The 25222-nt window shown below is 47.7% G+C and overlaps 1 protein-coding gene across 7 annotated transcripts in view; it reads right to left on the bottom strand.

The window, feature by feature from the left end:
• Nucleotides 1–25222, bottom strand: part of CACNA1E (calcium voltage-gated channel subunit alpha1 E) — a 384845-nt gene that overhangs the window by 270396 nt on the left and 89227 nt on the right. For 6 of the 7 annotated variants that reach the window (XM_088016637.1, XM_088016633.1, XM_088016634.1 and 3 more), the window contains 2 exons: nt 16343–16448; nt 15329–15468 (listed from right to left, as the gene is read on the bottom strand). In XM_088016637.1, the coding sequence (XP_087872763.1) occupies nt 15329–15468; nt 16343–16448 (246 nt within the window). Of the gene's footprint in view, nt 1–15328; nt 15469–16342; nt 16451–25222 lie in introns of those variants that run through there. The other variant, XM_088016636.1, reaches the window with a different exon arrangement.

Genomic DNA, 25222 nt, shown 5'->3' with positions numbered 1-25222 from the left:
AACACATGATGGTTTTTTAGATGGATGGATGGATGGATGGATGGATGGATGGATGGATGGAGAGTTGGATAGAACAGATGGATGGGTGGGGGGGAAAAGTTGTCACTAGGATAAATATGATGAAAAAGGGCCAACTACCTCATTCCCTATCCCACATCCTCCTACAGCAAGGGCCACGGATGCTGAGAGTCTTTGTAGACTCTATTATACATTCTTGCCCTGGAATTTCAGGAAAAAGAGATGTATCTTTAAAGATCTAATATTGCTCTCCTCTACCAAACAGTAATCAAATCAAGATCTATATTCAAGCTGAAAAATCTTGAGGAAAAATATATTTTTTATTTTAAGACAGTAAGATGAGATATACATGCACACAGGGTGAAAGAAAGATGGACATGCAATGGCTAAAAGAGAGTTAACTAGCCAAGAAGGCATTTGTGGTCAATGGTAAAAAAGCAAAGGATCCAAAGGCTGACCCTGGAATACCTAACCCTAGACAGAGATCTGGATGTCTCTGATGCAACTTACACCCTTCCCATCTAGCCACTGTTAAAGAGACTGGACCATCCAACCCAGAACTAGACTGTCTTGATCACATTATATCCAGCTGCCCTGTCTCTCCCTCTCTCTCTCTCTCTTTATATATATATATATATAAATATATATTCTATATATATATATATATTCTACTCCAGTCAGACAGTTCCATTCATGAGTGCGAGCACTGTGTCTAACTTCTACTCCCCCCACCACACCTACATCAGACTGAATACCAAAACTCTGTCAGCTTGACTAAAACCAGGCATTAGCTTCAAGCAAATAATTTCCAGTCAGAGACAAGAGTACCAGGCATACACTGGCCCCTCTCTGGGCCTCAACCCCTTCATCTGTAACAATGGGTCACACTGGATCAGTTCTTTTTCTTTTTCTAAGATTTATTTATTTATTTGACAGAGAGAGACACAGCGAGAGAGGGAACGCAAGCAGGGGGAGTGCAAGAGGGAGAAGCAGGCTTCCCACTGAGCAGGGAGCCCGACGCGGGGCTCAATCCCAGGACCCTGGGATCACGACCTGAGCTGAAGGCAGATGCTTAACAACTAAGGCACCCAGGCGCCCCAAACACTGGATCGGTTCTTATCGTTTCAAGCATGAGGCTCCCTTATAATGTCAAAATCCTAGACCCACTTTGCCCCCTGGAGGCGTTATTTCATTAGTATAACCTTGTAACAACTGTGTTAAATAGATGTCATTTTCTACCACTACTACCACACCCCTTTTTTATAGAGAGCCTCTACAACATGTCCTCTAGACGTTGAGGCTTTCAGAAGCTGGGTCACTTGCCTACAACCACTGAGCTACTAAACAGCAGAGCAGAAATATGAATTCAGCTTTGCTTGTGTACAAAGCCCAAACTGTTAACAGTATACTATCGGCTAAACGAAGAGAAAAAAAGCCACTATTTATTCAACAATGCTTTTAAATACATTCATATTTTATAAATCACAATGGCACCCACACACTTTAGAAAAATGATACCGTGGTACATATTTGTGGGAGACGCTGTTCAGAAAACAGCCAATGCTGGGTGTGGCCATGGATCTGCACGCCCACTGCAGTAATTCCAGGGCTCTCAAGAGTCCCAGAGCCCACAGACTGAAAAACCACTGGAACAGCTAGGTGACAATTTAGGTACATTCCTGCCTTCACTTTCTATTCGTGGTCCCAAAATTTGAACTTCTGGGTGATTTCTTGATGCGTAGCTTCAGTCTGTTTCTGGTCAGGGACAGCTCAGGGGAGCTGAAGTCAGGGAAGTCCCTTCTCCCTCATTTGCAGTAGTACCTGGTCAAACCTTTGAGTTATCATATTCCCACTAGAGAGAACCCACCCCAAACCTGGATTTGTTTGTTGGGGAAGAGAGGCTGATTTCAAAGTCACTCTAATAAAACTTTAAGAAGAAGTCAGTCAGGATTGTCATCTTCTCTCTCTCCCTCTGTCACACACGTCCACACACACACACACACACACACACACCACCCTCCATGGCACCTGCCTCCACCTTAATCTTTTATTTTGAATGAGTGTGAAAAATGAAAACAGAGAAGGGCTGGGAAGAGTCAGGAAAGGACAGAGAAAGAACAGAGAGGAGGAAGCCAGAACATGAAGCAGCTGGCTGCACTCATCTGAAAAGAGGATGTGGAATTTAAGTAGTAATTAGGAAAGACTTGGATAAGCAGTGAGCACCTCCCCATCTCCAGCACCAGAGCCTAGCTGTGAAGCATCCATCTGGGCAACCTGTCTCTAGAACACAGAATACAACACTTACCCAGAAAAGGAACCAGGAGGAGACCTCTATTTCCCTTTTCCAAATGAGGAGTGAGTAGAGGGTGAACTACAGAGCACTGTGAGCTCTCGCCGGATGGGGCCCCTAAATCACAAAATGTTGTGTTTATGGTGGTTATTAACCAGAGTTCAATTGGGATCCAGATCCAGCATCATGATGTGTCACAGGCTTAGAAAGCAGGAAAAAAGAGAAACATCCCATAAACAAGCATGTGGGTTGGCTTGATCTTTTGACTATTGTTCTATCAGAAAAATAAAAATCATAATAATCATATAGCAATGTTCTCACAAAAGCATTTTTAAAATAATTTCTCTGCTGAATATCAAAAATAAAAGCCCACACACTCATCAATTCTTACCCATTATTTAAATCAGTAGGAGATGCTCAGACTGTGAACCCAGAAGGCAGGACTATGTCTCTACTCCGGGCAAGATTAACAGATCTTTAGCTTATAATGGGCTAGATTATAAGGTTTACAGACTGGGTTTTGGTACAACTCCAAAAGGTTGAACAAAATTATAGTTGAGGGCCAGTGTTGGAAGGAGGAGGCAAGACAGAAGAGAGGGACTCTTGGAGGACATAATTCGATGTACCTAATTTTGAGCAGACACAGAGTCACTCAGGAATTTGTTCTATCTTTTCGGCAAGCATTGTCCCATCCCCATTCATTTTCTGCAAACATGTCCACTTTCCCACTTCAAACCATGCAGTGGCATCCTGTGGAACATCCCTTGCGATGCCAATGTGGCCCTGAATGATGTGGTCCCCGCCCCCCCCTCCAGCCTCCCTCAGCTTACCCTCACCTCAGTCACGAGATAGGACTGTTGTTGGTCTTCTGTTTCCCAGACTGCCAGGCTCTCTCTCACCTCCAGCCCTTCACACCTGCCCTACCCTCTGCCTATATACTCTCTCCATCCCACCCCCTTCCCTCTTGTCTTCTTTTTCCAGCCAAATGCTATCCAGTCTCCAGGCTTCCACCTCAACAGCAACTCCTTGAACAGCCTCCCTCAATTAGGTTAGGCTCCCAATTTAAAACTCTCCCAACCTCCTAACAGGTCTCCTTTGCAGCACTTTAAATACCATTAAATTTAAGTTTATTTATTTACTTTTTAATTTTATTATGTTATGTTAGTCACCATACAATAAATACATCATTAGTTTTTGATGTGGTGATCCACGATCCAGTGTTTTTATATAACACCCAGTGCCCCATGCAGTACGTGCCCTCCTTAATACCCATCACTGGGCTAACCCATCCCCCCACCCCCCTCCCCTCTAGAACCCTCAGTTTGTTTCTCAGAGTCCACAGTCTCTCATGGTTCGTCTCCCCCTCCGAGTCCCCCCCTTCATTTTTCCCTTCCTTCTCCTAATGTCCTCCCTGCTATTCGTTATGGTTCACAAATAAGTGAAACCATAGGATAATTGACTTTCTCTGCTTGACTTATTTCACTTAGCATCATCTCCTCCAGTCCCATCCATGTTGATGTAAAAGTTGGGTATTCATCCTTTCTGATGGCTGAGTAATAGTCCATTGTATATATGGACCACAGCTTCTTTATCCATTCGTCTGTTGAAGGGCATCTCGGCTCTTTCCACAGTTTGGCTATTGCGGACATTGCTGCTATGAACGTTGGGGTGCATGTGGCCCTTCTTTTCACTGCATCTGTGTCTTTGGGGTAAATACCCAGGAATGCAATTGCTGGGTCATATTTAAGTTTATTTAACATCTGTCTTCTCTGTCTTAGCAAGCTCTAAAATAATAGAAAGAACATCTCTGTCCATGGCCGTATCTCTCGGAGTCAGCACAGTGTTCGGAACACAGAAGGTGTTCAACGAATACTGGCTGCCTCCATCCTTCCTTCCTCCCTGTCTTCGACTGGCCCCTCGGGTGTCTTCCCCACCCCGTAATTCAGAGTTGCAGATGTGGGCGCTAGACATGCTCAGCCCTGAATGGGCCAGGCTGGGAGACACATCATCCTCATCATCCCTTTTTGCCCAAACTTTTGATTCAGACCCAACAGAAAAGACACGTCAGACCAGTCTGTTTCATTTCGGCTCCCCCATGGCCAGTTATGTGGCCCTGAGCTAAGGACCAACTCCGTAAGCCCAGCTTGGCTCCACAGGGGTGGGAGGAGGAGGTAAGATGCATGCAATGGACCCCCACAGTGACGTGAATCATGAGACTTCAATGCAAATGCCATTTCATGTTTGAAGCGGCCACACCACACCTGTCACTCAGCCTCCCAGTCACTGTCCCAGAATTAGAAGTCAAGGAGAAAAGCCATGGCCTTTAGCTCCTCTCCTAATCATTGTGTCACCACGGCCCAGGCTCCTGATGGAAGAGTGGCAGCCGAAACAGAAGGAAATGAAAGACAAGGGTTGGAGGACGTTGGAGCTCAGCCTTCCCTGTCAGTTCTCCTCAGAGCGATAACTAGAGCTCTCTGATGGGACATTCCTCCTGAGGGAAGAGGGGCATTCTCTTCAGCCTTCCTTTGTAACAACCAGACCCCTCTGACCTGATAGCCATATGAAGTAGGGAGGAGAAGGGTGGGCCAGAAGACGAAGCCAAAAAATTAAAATAAAATAAAATAAAATAAAGGCAGGGGAGTCTGGGTAATGTAGTATTTCCATTATCGATAAAGATTAAAAATGAAGGCCTTTGTTTCAACTGTTACTCTTGGACTTTCTTTGTTGTCGTTGATAATCACTGTAGAAGGATTTGACCAGTTCTGATGAGATTAGATACACTACCAAAAGGAAGTGAGAGCTATTTTATGTTCAAGTAGTAGTAAACTTGTCTTGAAACAAAATTACAAGTAATGGAAATTTTTTAATTAGCCACTGTTTTGGAACTTGCAATAGACTGTAGTGAAACGTATCTCTGTGGCTCAAGTTTTATGGAGATAAATGACTATTCTGAACGAGCACTACCGAATCAGAGTATTTTGAATGCTTCATTGTTTATACACGTTTTTTTCAAAGTACTCAAGGTGCTTTATGTGTATTTTAACATTTATCTTCATAATATCACTGTCCTGGGGGAAGGTATCACTGCTCACTGATTTGTTATTTTGTTTCATTATCTTTCAAAGCACTTTTCCTGAGGCAACTGTGCATATATCGGATGTAGCATGGGCTTTGGAATTCTTGGTAAAAGAATTAGCCTCTTTGAGTGTTGGTTTCCTCACCTGCAAAATGGAGACAGTTATCTGCCTTGTTGTGTTTCTACATTTAAAATGATCTGGGGGGCGCCTGGGTGGCTCAGATGGTTGAGGGTCTGCCTTCGGCTCGGGTCATGATCCCCGCATCGGGCTCCCTGCTCCTTGGGGGCCTGCTTCTCCCTCTGCTTCTCTCTCTCTCTCTCTCTCTCTGTCTCTCATGAATAAATAAATAAAATCTTTAAAGAAAAGAAAAAAATAAATAAAATGATCTGGGGGCACCTGGGTGGCTCAGTCGGTTAAGTGTCTGCCTTCGGCTCAGGTCATGATCCCAGGATCCTGGGGGATCGAGTCCCGCATCAGGCTCCCTGCTCAGTGGGAAGCCTGCTTATGCCTCTCCCGCTCCCCCTGCTTGTGTTCCTCTCTCGCTGTTTCTCTCTCTGTCTGTCAGATAATAAAATCTTTAAAGAAAATAAAATAAAAAAATAAAAAATAAAAAAAAATGATAAAATGATCTGTGCCAGGACTGAGGTGGTGTATGAAGGCTTTCCCATTTAAAATAAGACATGTGAGCTCCCGGTGAAATGGGAGCCATCACCATCAACATCAGCTTCGTCATTATTTTATTTGCTTGTCACAAGACGTGGTGAAGAAGCTAGGGAAGGTGTTGTCTTCACTTCATAAAGGAAACTGAGGCTGAGATTATTGATGTGTCACCTGGCATCACGGAGAGAATGCATTGTAGGGTCAGGACCAGAGCCCAGGACCCCCAAAACATTCAGCCCACTAGATTGAACTGTTTCCATATAAATTCCGCATACATATTCCAGCTAACTAATAAAAACCTGTATTTGTTTCCTACCACCCCAGCTTGACGGCCTGAACACAATCAAGCAGCCGCAGCTTCTCACTGTCAGGGATAGCAGAGCCCAACCACACACGAGGCCCGGGTCCCTGCTCACCGCGTTCCAGCAACAAGACCCTTGACAAGTCGCTTGGCCACTTGGGCCTCGGTTCGCTCTTCGGCGACAAATAATAAATAAGGGAAAGCCAGGGCAATCTAGCATCCTCCTAAATCTAAAATTCAGTAAGTTTTAGTAACCATGGACTTCACTTTCCTTTGTATGTTCTCTTTTTCTTCTTAATTTTTTATTGTTATGTTAATCACCATACATTCCATCATTAGTTTTTGATGTACTGTTCCATGATTCACTGTTCGTGCATAACACCCAGTGCTCCACGCAGAACGTGCCCTCTTTAATACCCATCACCAGGCTAACCCATCCCCCCACCCCCCTCCCCTCTAGAACCTCAGTTTGTTTTGCAGAGTCCATCGTCTCTCCTGGTTCATCTCCCCCTCCGATTTACTCCCCTTCATTCTTCCCCTCCTGCTATCTTCTTCCTCTTCTTTTTTTTTTCTTAACATATATTGCATTATTTGTTTCAGAGGATGTATGTTCTCTTTAAAGACCTGTACACCTTCTTTTTCCTTTCAGCATCTGCACTGCTCCTCCTCACCCCTCCTGTGGGCAACCACTCTGCACTCACCACCTCTGCTAGTTCCTGACTTCAGTGATGGATACACTGAGGAGTGCTGCTGAATTGCACATCCCACATGGATATATCTGTGCTTAACTGTGGACTCTACCTACAATAGACACCAGTGCACACATCCCGGCCTGAGTGAGGAGACGTGCATCATCCACAGAATGCAAATGTAAACACTCCCTTTCATTCTGAAGTCTACCTGGTAAATCTACAGAATGAACATTTATGCTACATCCATCTCTGCTTCGCAGACATGCCTTGGAACTCTCCCACTGCCAAGCTCTCCCACACACGCTCACACACACGGAAGACAACAGGCACTAAGGTGCCCTAGGGTGGACATGGTCTGACTTGGAAAGCAGCTTGCCACCATGTTTTCCCTAAGCTACTCTGAATGGATGTGAAGCCAGAAAAACAGCCCCAAACCGATCTCCCCATGGATTCTGAAGCCTCCCCCACTCCCTCCCTATTTCCAACAAGGCCAATTCAGGCCTCACTCAGTTCTCTCCAGTTCCAGCTTCCGTCAGTCAGTGAGTGGGGGAGGCAAGAAGCAGCCTTTCAGGAGAGAGAAACCATGCCAAAACCAGAACACAGTAGCTACTCAATAAATACCTTTTGAGTGAATCAAAGATGATTCTCAATATAGAAAAAAGGCAGACTTCATATATGAGAGGACGATTACCTCCACCCAAGGAGTAATCCCAGCTCACCCACCTGTCAGCCACTACCTGAGACTCTCATTCAGAGTCTCCCTGAAGGAACTGGGTTTCTCATTGGCACAGAGCTGAGAGACCTCTGAGCTCCACATTTTACCTTTGGTCCCCCTCTCCCCTGAACCAAAATTCCTTATTCTAACTCCATCGTTCCCATCATTCACCCATCTGGAGGAAAACGCACTTAAAAAAAATAATGTTCTGATGGAAGGAGATGCTGCAAGTAGCAGCTGTGTTGCCTCGGTGTGGAGCTAGAAATGAAAAGGAGCCACTGAGGAGGAGCAAGTCTCCGGGTGAGCAGCCACCAACTCTGCCGAGAGCGAGAACCTGAGAAGCGGTCCAGCTTGAGGGCTAGCGGAGCACCCCGCCATCAGCACTCAGGCACCAGAGACCTCATCCCCTTCTCCAGACTCAGCTCCTCTAGAGCCAAGCCCCTCACATCTCCTTACTCAGCCTCAGTTTCCCCATCTCCCAAATGACAAGCTCCAATGCCCCCTCCCTCTACCCAGCCCTTCCTTGCTCCCCACCTCCCTGCTTTGCCCACTTAGAGCAGAGAGGATGACTACAAGACAGGTCTGTAAAATCCTGCCAGGCTCACTGGCATGAAGATGCTATATAAATACCAAGTGTTATCGTACTATCACCACAGAGGTTTAAATTGGGCTGGGGGCCCTGGGACTGCGTTCGCAACACCTCCCCCACATTCTCGGCACTGAAGAGATGGTGCTCCAACGGGGAAACTGCTTTCCTCGATCTTTAGCTGCTCAGGAAACTCGTGTATTAGGGCAGCCTGCTTACAGAAGCCCTCTAAAAATACCTATCAATGTATATTTAGCTCCAGATACCATCCTCCTACCACAGGCTTCAGGCTGAACCATTCTGCATGTGCCGCTGGTGAGAAACTGGGGACCTGTGCTGGCAGCCCACAGCATTTCCTCAGGCTTTTCTTTCCTGTTCCCTTTTCCTTTGTCTTTCCTCTCTCTGCTCGGTTATGCACATCCTCCCAAACTGGAGCCAAAGACATGGCCATGGCTCCCTTCTCCTCTCCATGCCAATTCCTCAGAGTGGACTGCGTCCAGGATAAAGAAGTCCTGTGCAGCATCCAAAGCAGAGTTAGAACGAATCATCCCAGCCCTGCTCAAAGCCTTCAGGGGTCTCCCACTGCCCTCCGGCTAAAGCTCAAGCTCCTGAGCCAGGCTGGCACGGGCCCCTGCTAACCTCCAGGCTCAGCTCTCAGAGAAGGTATGGACACTGGCCAACAGCCCAGAACTGTCCTGCTTGCTCTCACTCACACCTGCAAGGATTTAGACGTAGCATTCCTTCCCCAGAAAACCTCTTCTTCTTTGTCTAAGTCCCACGTGCCCATCTTCAATCCCAATTTAAACGTTACTTCCTTCAGAAAGTTTGCCCCAACCCCCCATAGCTAGGTTGGGTGCCCTTCTTCTGGGTTTTCATGACATGTGGTTCCCGGCTGGGGACACTCAGCCCCATCCCACCCACACCGAGCACAGTACCTGGCACATTGTGGGTATTCAACCACGTGTCTTGAAGGAAGACAGGAGGGTGGGGACAGAATGATCGCGTGGGCCCTGGAGTGAGGGCCTTAGTAGAAAAAAGAGGAAAAGCCCCAGGCTCAGATACACCTGCCCATTCTCCTGAGCTTGCACCCATGTACTCACAGTTAGGGGAATAGTCAAAACAGGTCATCTCCCACAGCAAGGCTGACAAAACTGTTGGCACAGCATGTTCTGATCAGTAACATACATACACACATATATACATATGTGTGCGTGTGAGAATACATACTACAGTCTTTGGCATATAGACTAACAAATGGCAGCTTTCATTGTAGAGCAAATATCATGTGATCCGATCCTGTTGCTTTCTCCTTACCACCCCCTATAGATACCTCTAGAAGGCTGGGTCTTCAATATCCAGCCCTGACCCTGCCCCCACCCCCATCACCCAGGAAGCAAGCCCCAAAAGGTAACACTGATAACCCTGTAAATAGGCCCAAGTGACTGGAATCCCCTAACTCTTGATAACCTAGAGACTGAATTCTCAGCTCTCTTTTCTCCAACGGAGTGATCAGAATGGGAGCGAGCTGGGATGAGTCATAGCTACATGAGAGAGATGGAGACCAAGGGAAAGGATTGGGAATAGACAACCCTTCCCTACTCCCAGTCCAAGGCTTCCCTCAGCACTCTCTTTTGTATCCTATAGGTGACAGACAGATTCTGGGATGAAGCAAGCGATTCAAGTCAATTAACATTTACCAAGTACCTACTACAATCCGGGCCCCGAGGCTACAGAGATGAACAGGGTTGAAAGAAGGTCCTCGCCCTCACTTCCCTGTTCTTAGCCATGGCTTAGGAGCATCTCTGAGTTTCCATCCTCCTTTATCACTTACCCATCTATTCCAGGTACTATGATTTATTATAAAGACTAACAGAGAATAATGACTTCAAATAATGTAGAATTTTCCAGGTGGCCTAATAAATGTTTAGAAACAGCATGTCCTAAATTGTTACCAATACAAGAGATCCCAAGTTATGTAAGGTAATAGTTTGTTAAAGGAATGGCAAATTCCACTGTCTTTTAGGAGAAATGAGAATATATTAATTTTGGTGTTTCTCAGTCCCAGCATTTGCTTGAGTATTCCACAAGTTTGTTCAAAAAATGAATAGATAAATGACTGGAATGAACAAACAAGCCTATTAACGAACTCGTGATTCAGTTTTTATACATTAACCCCACAAGAGCTAAGTAACATGGCTTCTTAACCACAGATCAGCGAGTTTTATTCCAAGCCCACAGAGAGAAGTCTTAGGATGGACAGATGGGACTCTGGTCCTCCTCAAGTCACATGGGAAGCCACAGCTCCGGGTCGGGGACATTTGCTAAATTATGCCCACCCCCCTCCCTGCCCATCCCACATTGCATCAAGGGAACTGAAGAAACATGCAATCACACAGACTGCATATAAAAACCTGGAGCCCGTGTGGTTGGCAGGTGGCTGACAGTGTGGGGAAATGAGTGTGAAGAAGGACCTTGGTGCCAGAAGATGTGGAGATGTGAGCTCAAGTCCTGGATCAGGTAGCTCCTAATAAGTCACATACTCCCTCTGAACCTGTTTCTTCATCTATCAAATGAGGATAACAAGATCTCATTTGGGGGATTATGAGCATTAGATGAATAAAGCATCTGTTATTAACTTTCTAAACCATAAACTCTCTCAACTTACAGACCTAAGAATACCAGAGGTTGGAAGATCAGAGGAACAGGCAAAATGGAGTGGCTCAGTCCCCAGCTACCCCTTCCTTAGCAAAGGTCACTGATAGAAGGTCTTTCACCGACCCAGCTGTCTGACACCTCAACACCCCCTCCCTAGCTCCCTCCCCTCTGTCACACAGTGAGAGCTGAGGAGTTGTGCAGCCTCAGCCCAGGGCGCTGTGTCATGCTCCAGCACCTGTCATTCCCTCCGTACACAGGAGGAGACTACGAAGTGACACCTGGAGCTGAGGTGGGGAGAAGGAGCTGCCAGCAGGGACTGCTGCAGAGGCGGATGTCAGGAAGCCTGGAGAGGGGGCTGTCCCAGGCAAAGCACCCGCCCTGGGGCAAAGGGCACAGTGCCAACTCCTGGATCTGCGGTCCAGAAGCAGTTGATCTTGGGCTGAGCACTTAACCTGCATCCTAGATGATTCACATCAAAAGCCTGATCTGCCTGCCTCCCTGGGTTGGTATTATAACATATTTCACTGCTTCTAAGACCCCAAGAGTTGTAGGATGCCCCAGGAATTCCTTTTTAGCAAAGACAGAAAGAAAAATGCTGTCAATTACATTGTATCATGTCATTATTATAAGACACAGGCTGATGTCAATGATGCTTCAGCTTGAGAAATGCGCATTGCAGAAGCACTGTGATTTGGTACGTGAACGAACTGTGTGAACCTAAGACTAAATCTGAGTAGCCGTTCCTGGGGGATTGAACCACAGCCCTCAGCACCCTCAGCACAAATCTCGAGAGTGCCAAGCCCTTTCCCTGGAGCACATTCACATGGGAATTAAGGAGAGAGGAAGAAATCAGTAGGTGCGGGAAGAACAGGGACAAGGTCCTGTTGGTTCAGACGGATAGCGGGGGCCGTTTGGCAAAGTCTGAAGGCCACTAAGAATGGGAGGTTGGACGGCTGAGTGGGCAGAGAATGAAGAAGACAACGGACTTGGCCTAGGGGTCACCACTTGTGCCCACTCGCATGCACCTTGATACATGCCAGCAAGGACACAGAGGGCCTTCCTGGACATGCTAATGGAAAGACCCCGGTGACTCCTACAAATCTGCTCCTCAAGCCACATGGCAACCCTTCTGGGAAGCCAGTGGGTACTGCTCCCATCAGTCTTCTCCCATCCTGTCAAAGGGTCCAGTTCCTCTACCTCTCCTCATACATCCTAGCTCCCAGACCCCACCCCAGAATGGCAGAGTCGTCTTTGGGAGCACTTCAACCTGTCACAATACCCTATTAAAATGTGATATCCTAAAGACGTACATTGGAACACTCTTAATAATTAACTATAATAGCCAAAACCAGAAGGCAATCCAGCTGTCAAATAATTGTAAAAATGGAGAAGTACACATCTTCTGTGTACGTCCATTTAATAAACTGCTGGTCAAGTATTACAGATTTTTACCAAAATATGAAGTAACATGTACTATGCCCATATGATATTGAGAAAAGGCAGCAAAATTATAAGCACTGAAAAGAAAGCTTCCTTAGCATTAAAAGGGTTGGAAGGAAACATCACCAAATAGTTATAAAATCTTCTTAATCAGTGAACTGTTTTTCTCTTTTGACTTTCCTATATTTTCTTTAATGGATGCATAATAGTTTAAAATAAAAATAAATGGATGAGAGGCACCTGGGTGGCTCAGTGGGTTAAGCGACCAACTCTTGATTTCAGCTTAGGTCATGATCTCAGGGTCATGAGATCAAGCCCCATGTCAGAATCCACACTGGGCATGGAGCCTGCTTAAGAATCTCGCTCTCCCTCTCTCCTTCTGCCCTTCCCCCCAAATTCTCTAAATAAATAAATAAGATGAGATGAGAAATTTCAAATGGCCTCTCACACATATAAAACTCAGCAGGACCAAGAATGCACACAATCTTGACATATAATACACATGCATTATAGTACTTAATGCTTTTCTCTCAGACAGAATCACAGTATTTCTAAATGACTCAGATTCTCATTTAAGACCTTTCACTATATAGTAGATAGTACTTATTTTAAGGACATTTAAAACATCACCAAGCTATTATCAAAAAGTCAAAAGATAACAGGCCTTGGCGAGGATATGGAGAAAGGGAACCCTCATGCACTGTTGGTAGGAATGTAAGCTGGTGCAACCACTCTGGAAAACAGTATAGCAGTTCCTCAAAAAATTAAAATTAGAAATACCATAAATCCAGCAAACCCACTGCTGAGTATATATCCAAAAGAAATAAAATCACTAACTTGAAGAGATACTTATACCCCCATGTTCACTGTAGCATTATTCACAGTAGCCAAGATAGGAAAGCAACCTAAATGTCCATCGGTGGGTGAATGGATAGAGATACACACACACACACACACACACACACACACACAGAGGAATGTTATTTAGCCTTAAAAAAAAAAAAGAAGGAGGAGGAGAAGGAAGTCCTGCCACTGGCAATGGTATGGATGAATTTGGAGGGCATTATGCTAAGTGAAATAACCCAAGCACTGAAAAGAGACAAATACTGCATGATCTCATTTATATGTAGAGTCTTTTATAAAAAAAAATCGAACTCAGTAACAGAGAAATGAATGATACTTCCTAGGTGTTGGGAGTGGGGGAGAAACTGGCCAAAGAGTACAAACTATCAGCTACAGAGGAATAAGTCCTGGAGACCAGCATGGTGACTACAGTTAATAACAATGTACCGTACACTTGAAATTTGCTGAGAATAGAGCTCAAGTGTTCTCACCACACACACAAAATAGGTAACTATGTGAGATGATGGGTATGTTAATTAGCTTGATTGTGGTAATCATTCCGCAATGTATGTCTAAACACTGTATCGCATACCTTAAATATATACAATTTCTATCTGTCAATCATACCTCAATAAAGCTGAAAAAAATAAAACATGAGAAAACATTGCCCAGGTGTGCTGCATTGTCTATGACCATGCACTTCTGAAACACTATGTACAAATTATCTTTATAGACTAAACCATGTTTAAAATTCAGCAGAATTTTCTTTTACGAGAGTAACCTTCAGAAGATCCTTTTGTAAGGCAACAGATGTTTTTAAACATCGTCATCTCTATCTATTTATCTGTTCCCTATCTTGAGGGGTTGGTTGCTTATGAGCTCCATTCGAACATTCCAATCCTTTACACCTTCAACTTTTTCTCTTTCACTTAATCACAACTGGTGTGAAGGTTAAAAGTATAAGTATTGTGTGTATTCCACAGGATGATGAGTAGACACGATCATTGTCAAGCTCTTATTTTTCTCAGACTTTATCTACCACCACTCCTCTGTTCCCTGGAAAAAATCTCCTCTTTGTTCCCCTCTCCTTTTGGTCAATCGTAATGGTGGCTCCTAGATCCCCCTCCTCCCTTTTCTACTGCATTCTCTTCTTTTCCACACAGGTCTGGCAAGCAGCTTGAGTATGGGAATTTCCAAGTCACACCCCTTGCTGCCATAGCCATATCCACACAGGTCTGGGCCACAGGGGCTCCCCCACGAGGTCTGGGCCACTACCCTCCCATGCAGGCACCAAAAGCCACCTGACACAAACAACAACGAGAAACCACAAAAGCCCAGAGAGGCATGCCCGTTATCACCAGTCCCAAGGCCCATCGCATATGCTATGGGGCACTGGATAGGCCCCAAGAGAGGCCATACCACACTCATTCTCAAAAACATGATTTATCAGATATTTAAATCTACTGCCAATGAACATATGCCGCCTATGACACTGCGTTGGCAACAATTTAGTATTACTTATCAAGCATTTTAATGTGACTCAATTTTATACCTCCTCATATGAATAAATCTGCAAGTCATAAAAAATTCTGTGGTCAGGACACGAGTCTCAGTTATCAGTTAAGAAAATATTCATGGGGGGGGTCTTCTTCAACGTTCAAAGAAACACTGCACCCCAATGGCATTCGGGGCCCATCTTTGCGGGGGCCCCTCAGGCTAGGGCAAGCTGCTTGCTTTGGTGAAAAGACTCACCGGGGTATGTGCGCCTGGCACTAGGCAAACCCAGAATGGAAAAGCAGAAGGAGAGGCAGCCACACCCTGGTTCTGTAACCTCTACGGAATGCCACATGCATCTCCACAGAGTACCCATAGCCCCCTGCAGGTGGGTCACCTATGGTCTGGCCCTGTGGAGAATTCCGTCCTGAAACTGTTTTCTTCTGGCCCTCCTGCATGCACTTCGGCCTTCCCACCCCTGGGTTCCTTGCACCAACCACTTCATGACCACATAGGCACATCCCCTCACACCAAAAGGGAGAGACAGGAGGACTCACCCACTGAGGACCACGATGAAGTCCATGACATTCCAGCCATTGCGGAGGTACGAGCCCTTATGGAAGATGAACCCCAGGGCCACAATTTTGATACCAGCTTCAAAGCAAAAGATCCCAATGAAATACGGTTCTGTCTTCTCCTGCGGGATGAGGAGCACAGGTGCCGGTAAGGGGTGGGGGGAGCGGAATATACTTTGTCAGATGCAGACAAAGTCGCGCCCCGGCCGCCCTCTCCACTCTGACCACTTCTCTCTCCTACACAACACCTGACGTCCGCGCTGGGCCAGCCCCAGGTACAGGTGGGAAGTGAGTGCGCTGAAGGACTCCGGGAGTGCACAAGAGCACGGGAAGCCTCAGGGGGCGCCAGCTGCAGAAATGGATGGGTGAGGCGGTCACACTCAAGCCAGACTTCTTCCCAGGAGGATGGTTGATGTTTCTGGCTTTTGCCTTGGCGAAGTTGGCTTTTCCATTGCTGGCCTTCACTTACCCTGGAAGCTTACGGGTTTTCATCTGCAGGTAATCAGGCTGAAGCCGCTTATCCACACATTTGGATTTTAAGCAATTAATTTTCCCTCTCTAGAGGTAATACACTAAACACATGACTCATTGCTTTAAGGAGAAAACGGACATGACATCTACAAAATCATCACTGTGAATGCACATAGGCTTTGAGCATCCTTCTCCCTATCACTTCCAAAGTCCCTTAGGAAGGGGAGTGAAGTTAATGGCCCTTGCGCCTGCCCTTTCTTCTTGTCTGGCTGCCACACGGTGTATACACAAGTGTTTGTGATGCCCTCAGAACTTCCTGGGAGCAGGAGTTAAAAAAGGTCAGTCCTCTCGTCCTTCTGCACCCCAGTGGAGTTTGTCACCAACTTGTCCCTCAGCAAAGAACAAACTCCTCACTGAACTGTAGGGGAGGGCATAGGGGAGGTGGCCAGGTGATGAAGCAAAGGAGAAGGGAACCGGGGAAGAGAAAGGACTGGGGAGAAAGACGAGATGGAAGGAGGCACATACCAGTCTGCGGGACATCGGGGTCTTGTCATCTTCAGGAAGATGCTGTTCCAGGGCCAAGACAATGCAGTTGGCAATGATGGTGGCCAAAATCATGTACTCAAACGGCGTAGGAAAGATGAAGTTAAGGAACAGATTCACCAAAGAGAGAGGGATGCAGCCTCCACGATGGCTATGTACATAAATACACAAACTTCATTAAAACCTAAATGACGCCTGTGCAGTCTGCATGATCTCTATGAGCAAGCACGCAGGCAGGGCACTGGATGCTCCATAGTGTGAGAAACTATAACCATTTCTGGTTGGGCTCTAAACCCAAAGCACCTTCTCCAAGAAAAGGAGGAATGTAGCCAATAAATAATATAGTTTGACATCTGGCTGACACTCCAGATACTTAGGGAATTCAATGGTATAGCCGGGGATTAAGCAGGGCTAAAAACGGAAACAGAAAGAAGGAAGAGACAGTGATGTGGCCGCAGGCTCCTGCTCTTCCCCAGCTTCAACCTCGGCGCTGGACGACGATGCTTCAGCAAGGATCCAGCCGTGGCTGTCTGTTGGTATCTCTGGGAATCACATCTGGGGCCTCCTCCTCTAGAACCTCTGCTCAACTGAGTAGAAGGGCCTTTGGAAAAAACAATTCTCTCCATGTGAGCTTTCTTCTATTTCAATATCCAATTCAGAAAAATATTTAATGCAGGCAGGAGAAGCTTGCCTAGGCCCACCTTATTTTCTCCTGAGCTTCTACACAGAGAGCAAACAGAGATGCATCATAAGTCTGAGTCCAGGGCAGTTTGGTTCTTAGGGCATCTAAGAATCAAACTAAAAATGAATGGATAATGAATTCAGGTTCTTTTTCTGTTGCATTTTTCTGTGGACAGATGAGGGGTCTCCCTGAGCCTTTCTGAACAACAGGACTATGATTCAAGTGCCTGCATCTGGACTCCTGCAGAAAGGGTGTGCCACGAGTCCAGGAGTTATGGGGGGGGGGGGCTGTTCACAGAGAGAGAGGGAATCACCAGTTTCTGGAGTCAAGTCATCCTGCGTGCTAGATTTCATTCTGTGACTATTGCTGTGACAAACACAAGTGAGCAGTTGCCACGGGTCTTGCCAAGCAACCTATGCTCTGGCAGATTCTGGCATCTGGGCAGGAGAAAAGAGTAGATCTGGCCAAGTGGAGGGAAGGCAAGGGACCATCCTCCTTGTCCTTCCACATATCCAGGCCTGCTGTATAGCACGTAGGGCCTAGAGCTTTCCCTGGGGAGTACAGATCATAATCAGGCCCCTGATGCTTCCCCGCCCCAGTGCCCATCAGTGGCCAGTGGGCATTCAGGGCATCTGTGAGGAAGGGCAGGGCACCTCCCAGCAGAGGGGACGTGTGGAAGGAGATGTGAGCTCCCCTCCGCTGCTCAGGCCCCAGGGCTGGAATGAGAGGCTACAGCGGGTGAGGCAGGAGGCTGCATCGGAGCTCCCAGAGCTCTTCAAGGGCACGCGGCAGTGCCCAGTGCCGTCTCCTTCCCCTCGACCGTGCACCCGAGTCACCGCCCACTCTCCCGCGGCTGGCCACCCTTCCTTCCCACACAGCCCCAGTGTTCCCCCAGGACCCACGCTCTAGGGACAGCCCTGCTGGCTTCTGATGCTCTGACGCTCTGCCACCGGATCCGCAGACTGGATGGGCTCCAAGGACTTCAGAGCCAGCCCCCTGCCTCCGCACCCCACTGTGCTCCTTTAAACCCTCCCAGTCAGAGGAGAATCTAACCACACGCCCAGCCGTTCCTCCTCCCGCAGTCTCTCTCAGTACCGAACGAGGCCCCTGAGAGCTAAACATGCCAGCGGACAAGCTCCACAGACGCCCACCCGGCGGGCATGCCCACTTTCTTGGGACAAGCCCCCGCCCACAATGCCCCCAGGGCCACCAGCTCGCACTGGTCACAGGGGGCGTGCTCCTCCCTCCCATCATGGGGTCTGACCCAGAGCTCTAAGTGTAGCGGGACCAGGGTTCATAGCAGGACCCTGGTGTCCCAGGGGCCCTCTGAAAAGGCTAGCTGGTCCTGGGCCGGGTTCAGACACCCAGAATTCCCCAGACCCAAAAGGTAACAATGAAGATGAGAGCATGGCAGAAGTGGTGGTCCAGCCATGCAGGCCTTTTCCTGACAACATGCTGATCAGCCACTGACAAAGGTCAACAGAAGTGGAGGGCATCTGGGGCAGTGTTCCTAAAATGCAGGCCACGGGATACCAGTGTTATAGGAATTGGCAATCAAATCAATGAGGGAAAGCGGGAATTCAGGAGAGTGAGCAGGCTCCTTCAGCAGGACTTCTTGGAGCCTTTGGTATTACTGTCAACAGTGTCCACCGCCTCCCCCAAAGGGGGTGGTGGGAATGGTACACAGCATTCCCTAACCCGCTTGACCACATCATCCTTTTATCGGAACACCTCTCCTGGGAATGGTGTCAGAGGAACGTATTTGGGAAGCCCTGGTCCAAAGGGCAGATGTCACTGCCAGTCCCCAGGTATGAGGAGGAAGGCTGCCGCTCCGGCAGGGGGGAAACTGGTGGCATCCTTATTCCCAGTGAAACCATTCCCAAAGCGCGGGGCTCAGCTGCCCTTGGCCCTGGCTGGCAGTGCCCCGAGCAAGTTCAGAGAAGCTGCTCAGCAGCTCCACGGAGCCCGGCAGGTGACCTGGCAGGCAGGACTGGGGAGTGGCAGACATCCTGAGCTCTCATGGGTCTGCTTGGGTGCTAGGATTGCTTTCTGGGGTTCAGGCTTCTTCCCCTGAAAACCTCCAAGTGAGAGCCACAGACTTCAAAGCTGATGAGCTCTTAGGTGCTGACTTGCAGGCCTGATGGGTCGTGGCAGCCGTATGTCCCCCAAGCCTCTCTACCCCACAACACCTGCTGGGACTGCAGCAGCCCCTCTGCGGCCCCCACTCCCTGCTCCCACTTCCACACTTGCATTTCCCTAGCTGGATCACCTAAGCATACAACTCCCTGCGTTTACCTGTCAGCTGACCTACTCGAGAATGTCTGGGTGCGGATACGTGAGGCTTCTCTGTGACCACAGGGCTGGCTAGCTTCAGGAAGGTATGACCATCACCACTGCTGGATGCTCGGGGGACAGGAGCAAGGCTCTTGGCCCCCGGTGCTAATGACCCAAACTTCCTGGGACTGGCCAGATATCTGGATGGCCGAGAATTCATGAGGCCTCAGTGAACGGCACTGCCTAAGGCCCGGGAGGCTTCCATCGAAAAGTGAGGGTTTGGTAATTCATAGGTTCTGAAAAGACCCCACTGCCACGCCCTCCCCAACCCAAATCCTCTGCCTATGGCCTGATGCCTAAGGACCCTTGCAGAGCAGCAATCCTTTGGCTTGAAATGTGGAAACTGTTTAAATGCACATATCCTTGGGAGGGATGTCCCTTTAGACCTTACAGCTCATCTCAACCTCAGGATGAATTCATGTTTGGGGCAATTAAGAATCTGAGGTGAGGTTTTGCTGAGAAGCAGAGGTGAGACTATGGGAATCGCATGCATCTGTGGATGAGGCAACAGAAAGGAGAGTGACTGGGAAATCTTGGCAGAGAACATCCAATTCCGTCTGGGGTCCAGCCACTCTCCCTTTCAGCCCTTTCCATCTCCCTCGCGCCCCCTTCTCTTTCTGAAGAAAGCATGAAGAATGGGCACCTACATCTTGGCGCTTTGGCCTCCACCTGCAAAGGGGGGGCTTTCTCCTCTTTTCCGGTCCTATGTCCAGAGCACGCTAAAATACCACCTTGTCTGTGAAGGTTTCTCCCTGTACCCCACAGCTCTTTATATTGTACAATTTTATCATTTCTTCTCCTATTTGTCTCCCCCAAGAAACTACAGCTTGAAAGCAAGGACGTGTTCTTGTTCATCTCTCCAATGGCAGTGCTTACCAGAGCCCCTGGTACACAGTAGGAGCTGACTCAATGCTCAATGCAGGCGTGAATGAATGGGAGGCACCCCCGGGAGCAGCAGCTCCATTAAGGAGCCATCACAAAGACTGCACAGTAGTCACTCACACTGGCTCAGGCCCGGGCTCCTGCTCACCCCCACCCTTGGGAGCTGACTCAGAGGCGCCACTCCCATTTCTTCTCATCTACCGTCACAACTTCCAGCCAAATAAGCTTGGCTCTAAGGCTTGTGGCTCTGCTACATCTCCCAAGGCAAGAGCCTGGACTGCAAATAATGGCCCATAGGCCAAGGGAATGCACCTCAGGCTACACAGAGATGTGACCCGGAAAGGTCAAAGGAAGCTCCACGTTGCCAAGACCTCAAAGTACAAGGCCCTTCATGAGACGGTAATGGAAGACTGTCCAGAACTCTGATTCCTTCCGCCCAGGAATTCAGTGGCCCCCATTACGTTCTGTGCTTGGTACCAGACACATTTTGGAGAACTGTATCTCTCCCTGGTGTCCAGACTGTGTTGGAGATCTTGAATAAATGGGTGCTAGCAGGGCAGTGAGGTGTGGGAGCCTGAGGGCAGGAGCTCTGCCTGTCTTACTCACCTCCGGACCCCTTGTGTCCATTGCATGGTAGGCATGCAGTAATTGTCTTCTAATTAATTAACTAATTAATGAATCAATCAACTGATACGTGAACTGCACAGAAAAGCCAGAGTCAGAGGTATCCTTGCAAAGGTATCTCCTACTTTCTCCACACTGTGGACCCACTTGAACTTTTTGTACTATAGTCTGTGTATACACATTAGCTATTCAAAAACAGAAACCAGCATGCATAGAAGATCCCTTTGATGTAAAAAATATTTTTTGAAAAAGGAGCGAAGGAAAAAAAATCCGTCATGCTAGAAGGATAATGAGTTTTCTTGGGGTAGTAGGGTCATTTCCGCTTTCTCCTCTACTCCTGTATGCATTGCCTGGAGTGTTATAGTGAGTATATGTTAATTTATAATTATAAAATCAATTAAAGCTATACGTATTTTGAAAAAACACAAACCAACACAATAAAACCATCCCAACCTGAGGGTAATGGAAATCAGCACAAGGTTTCTGAGAGGATCTAATACAGGAGAACAAAGGGACTGGACCCAAGGAGAAAATGCCATGGAAGTGCTTTGAACCTGCCAAGACGCCTCCTCTCCCGTATCTGTCTCACTGTCTGTTCACCAGGGGCCTCATTTCACCCACTTTCCTGGCAATCTCCCCAAACACCCCTTCACTCCTCTCTCCCTCTGAGCCCATTAACGAGGACCTGTGCCACTCCATCTCTCCCCTTCCCGTCTAGCAGCTTCAAGACAATCATTAGGGAAATGACAAAAATAGGTTCGCTTATTGATTTATCTCCTTTACCCGATGCTCCTTCCTTCCAACAGTTGACTTGTTTCCTTAGCAACACAGCTAATTTGAGCAGCACTACTTGGCCTGCACACCTGCCATTTGTTCATTTCCTTCCCGAGGCGCAGAAAGTCAGGGCAAGGAAGAGGGCTGCCCTACAGGCCACAGTTGTGGTGCTGGCTCTGCTTATCACCAGAGCCCTGGGGACCCGGCCTGGGAGAGGAGCCCTCCTTCTGGCCGGACCAGCAGAGACTCACCTGCCAACACCTCTCAGGGGTAGATCTGCAGGCTCAGGACTGGGAGAGACTTAGGCCTCGAGCAGCACACCTGGGGTCCTCCAGGGGAAAGCTGTATCTTCACCACCACCAGGATGCTGATCCTAGATCCCCTTGGCTCTCAGCCGTGTGCTCTCAGATCTGGGACATCAGAGCACACTTAAGGAGATGGAATGTACTCAGAGAGACTGAGAGGCCACCAGGGACAGAATGCTGTGCTCTCTCCCTGACTCCAGGCCTAATGGAGAATGCCACTGTGTGGGGAGCAGCCCGCAGCCACTCATCCACTTCCAAAAACTCCTGGGGGAGTCGGGAATAGCCCACAGTCTCAGGGAAGGCTTGGTTCAGCCTCCTTTACCCATTTCCACCCCTCACCCCCAGCCCAGGACACTCTCCCCACAAGATCTCCCTTTCCTCCCTATTATCGCAGCTGCCTGTTTTGGGAGGTCTAATTCTAAGAGATGAGAGAGTCCTCAGAAGATGGCCTGGGCCATTCTAACAAGTGGGATGTTAACTCAAGGACAGTCTGAGGGAAGGGGCCCTGCCTAATCTGTGATTCCCTTGAGCACTACACCAGAGAGACATTTTAAAAATGAATGATAATGAAATAACAGCTATCCAAGGCTTTCACACTACTTTTTTTTTTTCTATGAGAAGAATCAGAATCTTCCTGGAAATCTGCACTGCAATGGAGAAATGTAGATTGGTAATGGGAAACCAGAGCCAGGGTTCCCACTGCAAAATCTACCCCAACATGGCACTCAAGGCAGAGAAAAGCACCACCATCCATTCCCGCAGAACCAAACACGAAATACAGAAGGATCAAAATCTAAAATGACCCATGAATATAAAGTTCTTTGAAAACCGGTAAGGTGCTACACAAATGCACAGTCATTTTTATTATCCTACTAAATCACTCTTCAAGCATCTGCTGTGACTCTAAGCTTTGGGATAAGCAACAGTTAGTGGTCATAGCCTCTGGGAATGGGCTGGCTGGCTGCAGCCAGGAGCTGACACTGAAAAGACCCACCGCAATAAAGGATTTGAAAAAAAAATTATGGTAATGGGCCTCCGGGAAGACAGCAAAGACATTTGGCCCAGAACCTCCTGGGAATATGGAAAGCACATCCAAACACCAGTCCCCAGAGGAGGATTTATGAAGCTGATGGCTCTGATGCAATCTCTCTCAGTGATCAGAAGGGGCATTAATCACACCCAAGGCCAGGGCTAAGAACAGAAGGGACTGAACCATCACAGAAGTCCGGCTCCAGCTCCTACAGACCCCGATGGAAATGCAGTGAGATCATGCTGGTGAGATCACATCCCCCTCGCCCAGGCTGCTGAGAACGATACGTCTGTCCTGGAGGGACCAGTAACATTGAAGAGACAGACCTTGTGCCTCAAACCCAGACGTGGCCAGAGCCACCACTACGATCTCCACCACAGAGTGCGTCTGCACCCCCCTCACCTTCCTCGCCCTCTCTAGAGGCTGATACCCTCACAGGAATAGCTGTCCCCTCGCCTGGCCACGCAGGACACGCATGCAGGCCTTCAACACTTCTGACTGAAAAGAAAATTAAACCCCACCCTGGTAAATGAGGCCTGGGGCCAGCTCTCCTTCCTGGAAAGATGCCTCACTTTTTGCCCAGATCATGGTATGAAGTGACAGCGAGTACGAGATAAAAAGATGGAGATCCAAGAGGGCTCCCTAATGCCTGTGGGCCAGCCTTCTCCGCCTCACCCCAACCCGCCCAGCTGAAAGGCCAAGTTAAGAGCTAAGCTGAGGCCCAAGGACCCTGGCGCAGAGGCTAACGTGCTCCTGGATAGGCTCCTTTCAGCCTTCTTTGCACTTGCTCCTGTGGCTGACCTAGCAGGACAGTGTAGGCCAAAGACCAATCCGGAAAAGGGAGTAGACAGAAGGACTGTATTCCTTGGGGTTCTGAGGGACTACAGATGAATTTTTCCATTTCCTGAAAAACAATGTTAATCATCTAAACTTACCAATGCATGAACCACACTCTTATCTGGAGCAAGTCACACCCTCAATTGCATTTCCTTCTCTTGTCTCAGTCCTTAATTTTAGGGTTCCAGCCTCCGTCCTGGGCTGATCAATAGAGAGTGGACCACACACAGCTACTGAAGGACAGGAGGGCTCCTAACCTGTGCTTCTCCATGTGACAGTGTGCAGTGCAAAGGGTGCAAATCTGGAAATTCACGCAGCATCTCCTCCTCCCTTTCTGCCCCCATGACAGGAGAAATGCAGTTAACAAGCAGAAGAATGCAGTAGAAGGCTCTGCAGACTTCATGATGTCCCATTTCACTAGCTCATCGCTTTCCTTATCGCATTTTTTCTCGCCACCCAACTTCGCCTTTAAAGAAAACAAACACAAGATCAGACTGAAAAACCAAACCCCTTTTCTTTTTTTAAAACAAAACAAAACAAAAATGTATCATGTGACTTCCAGCCTTAACATCAGTTTTTTAACTTTGGTTTCCATGGTGGTGGATGCGACCTGCCATCACCATGACAACAGCTGCTTCGGTTCAAATTCACCATCTGACAGGCAGTCCTGAACACACATACACACCTCTCCCATTCTCTCTCGCTCTCTGTCAAGAAGATGGAAATGCCACTACACCTACTCCTAAAGACTTAAATCCTAATGAATGAAAGACAAAGAAAGCAATATTGAGAATACAGCCAAGAGGCAGAGACCCCCCCCCCGCCCCGCTTCCCCCAAAAGGCTCTCGCTTGCTGTGGCACAGTCCCACTGCTCTCCTGGGGAGCTCAATGGACTCAGCTACTCAACAAAAAAGATGCCTAGCATCATCACCCTTTTAATGTTGGCTGTGAAGGAAGCCACATTCAACCCTCCATTGCTTTTCAACCAAAAGCTCTCATCTGACTCCCATATCCCTGACTCTATAAAAAATGACTGAAAGGAAGTTCACAGTATTGCTAATTTGGTTAACTAATACTGAGCTCAGCTCCAGACTCATCTGGGTCCCAGTTCCAAGAGAATGGGGAGTGACAGTTCTGAGGAATTAAGACAGCACCAGCTTTCCTCCTTCTTTTGCCTCAGTTTCAGTCAGGTGGATACATCTTAACAAATTCACCGTGTGTATGTGTCTGACTAAACCCTGGACTCAGAACGCTGTCATTCAACACCCAGTTTTGGTGATCAGGGGACAGATGATTGAACGCTACAGAAAAGGGAAGAAAGGAACGGGGAATATTAAAAGCCTCTGGAAGAAAACAAAACAGCAGTGGGAAAATTACCTGTTTCAGAAACCAGA

The sequence above is a fragment of the Eumetopias jubatus genome, unplaced genomic scaffold (genome assembly GCF_037043125.1).
Source record: "Eumetopias jubatus isolate StellerSeaLion01/CBP00866 unplaced genomic scaffold, mEumJub1_p1.0 scaffold_12, whole genome shotgun sequence".
NCBI lineage: Eukaryota > Metazoa > Chordata > Mammalia > Carnivora > Otariidae > Eumetopias > Eumetopias jubatus.
This window is presented reverse-complemented; position numbering and strand designations above follow the sequence as displayed.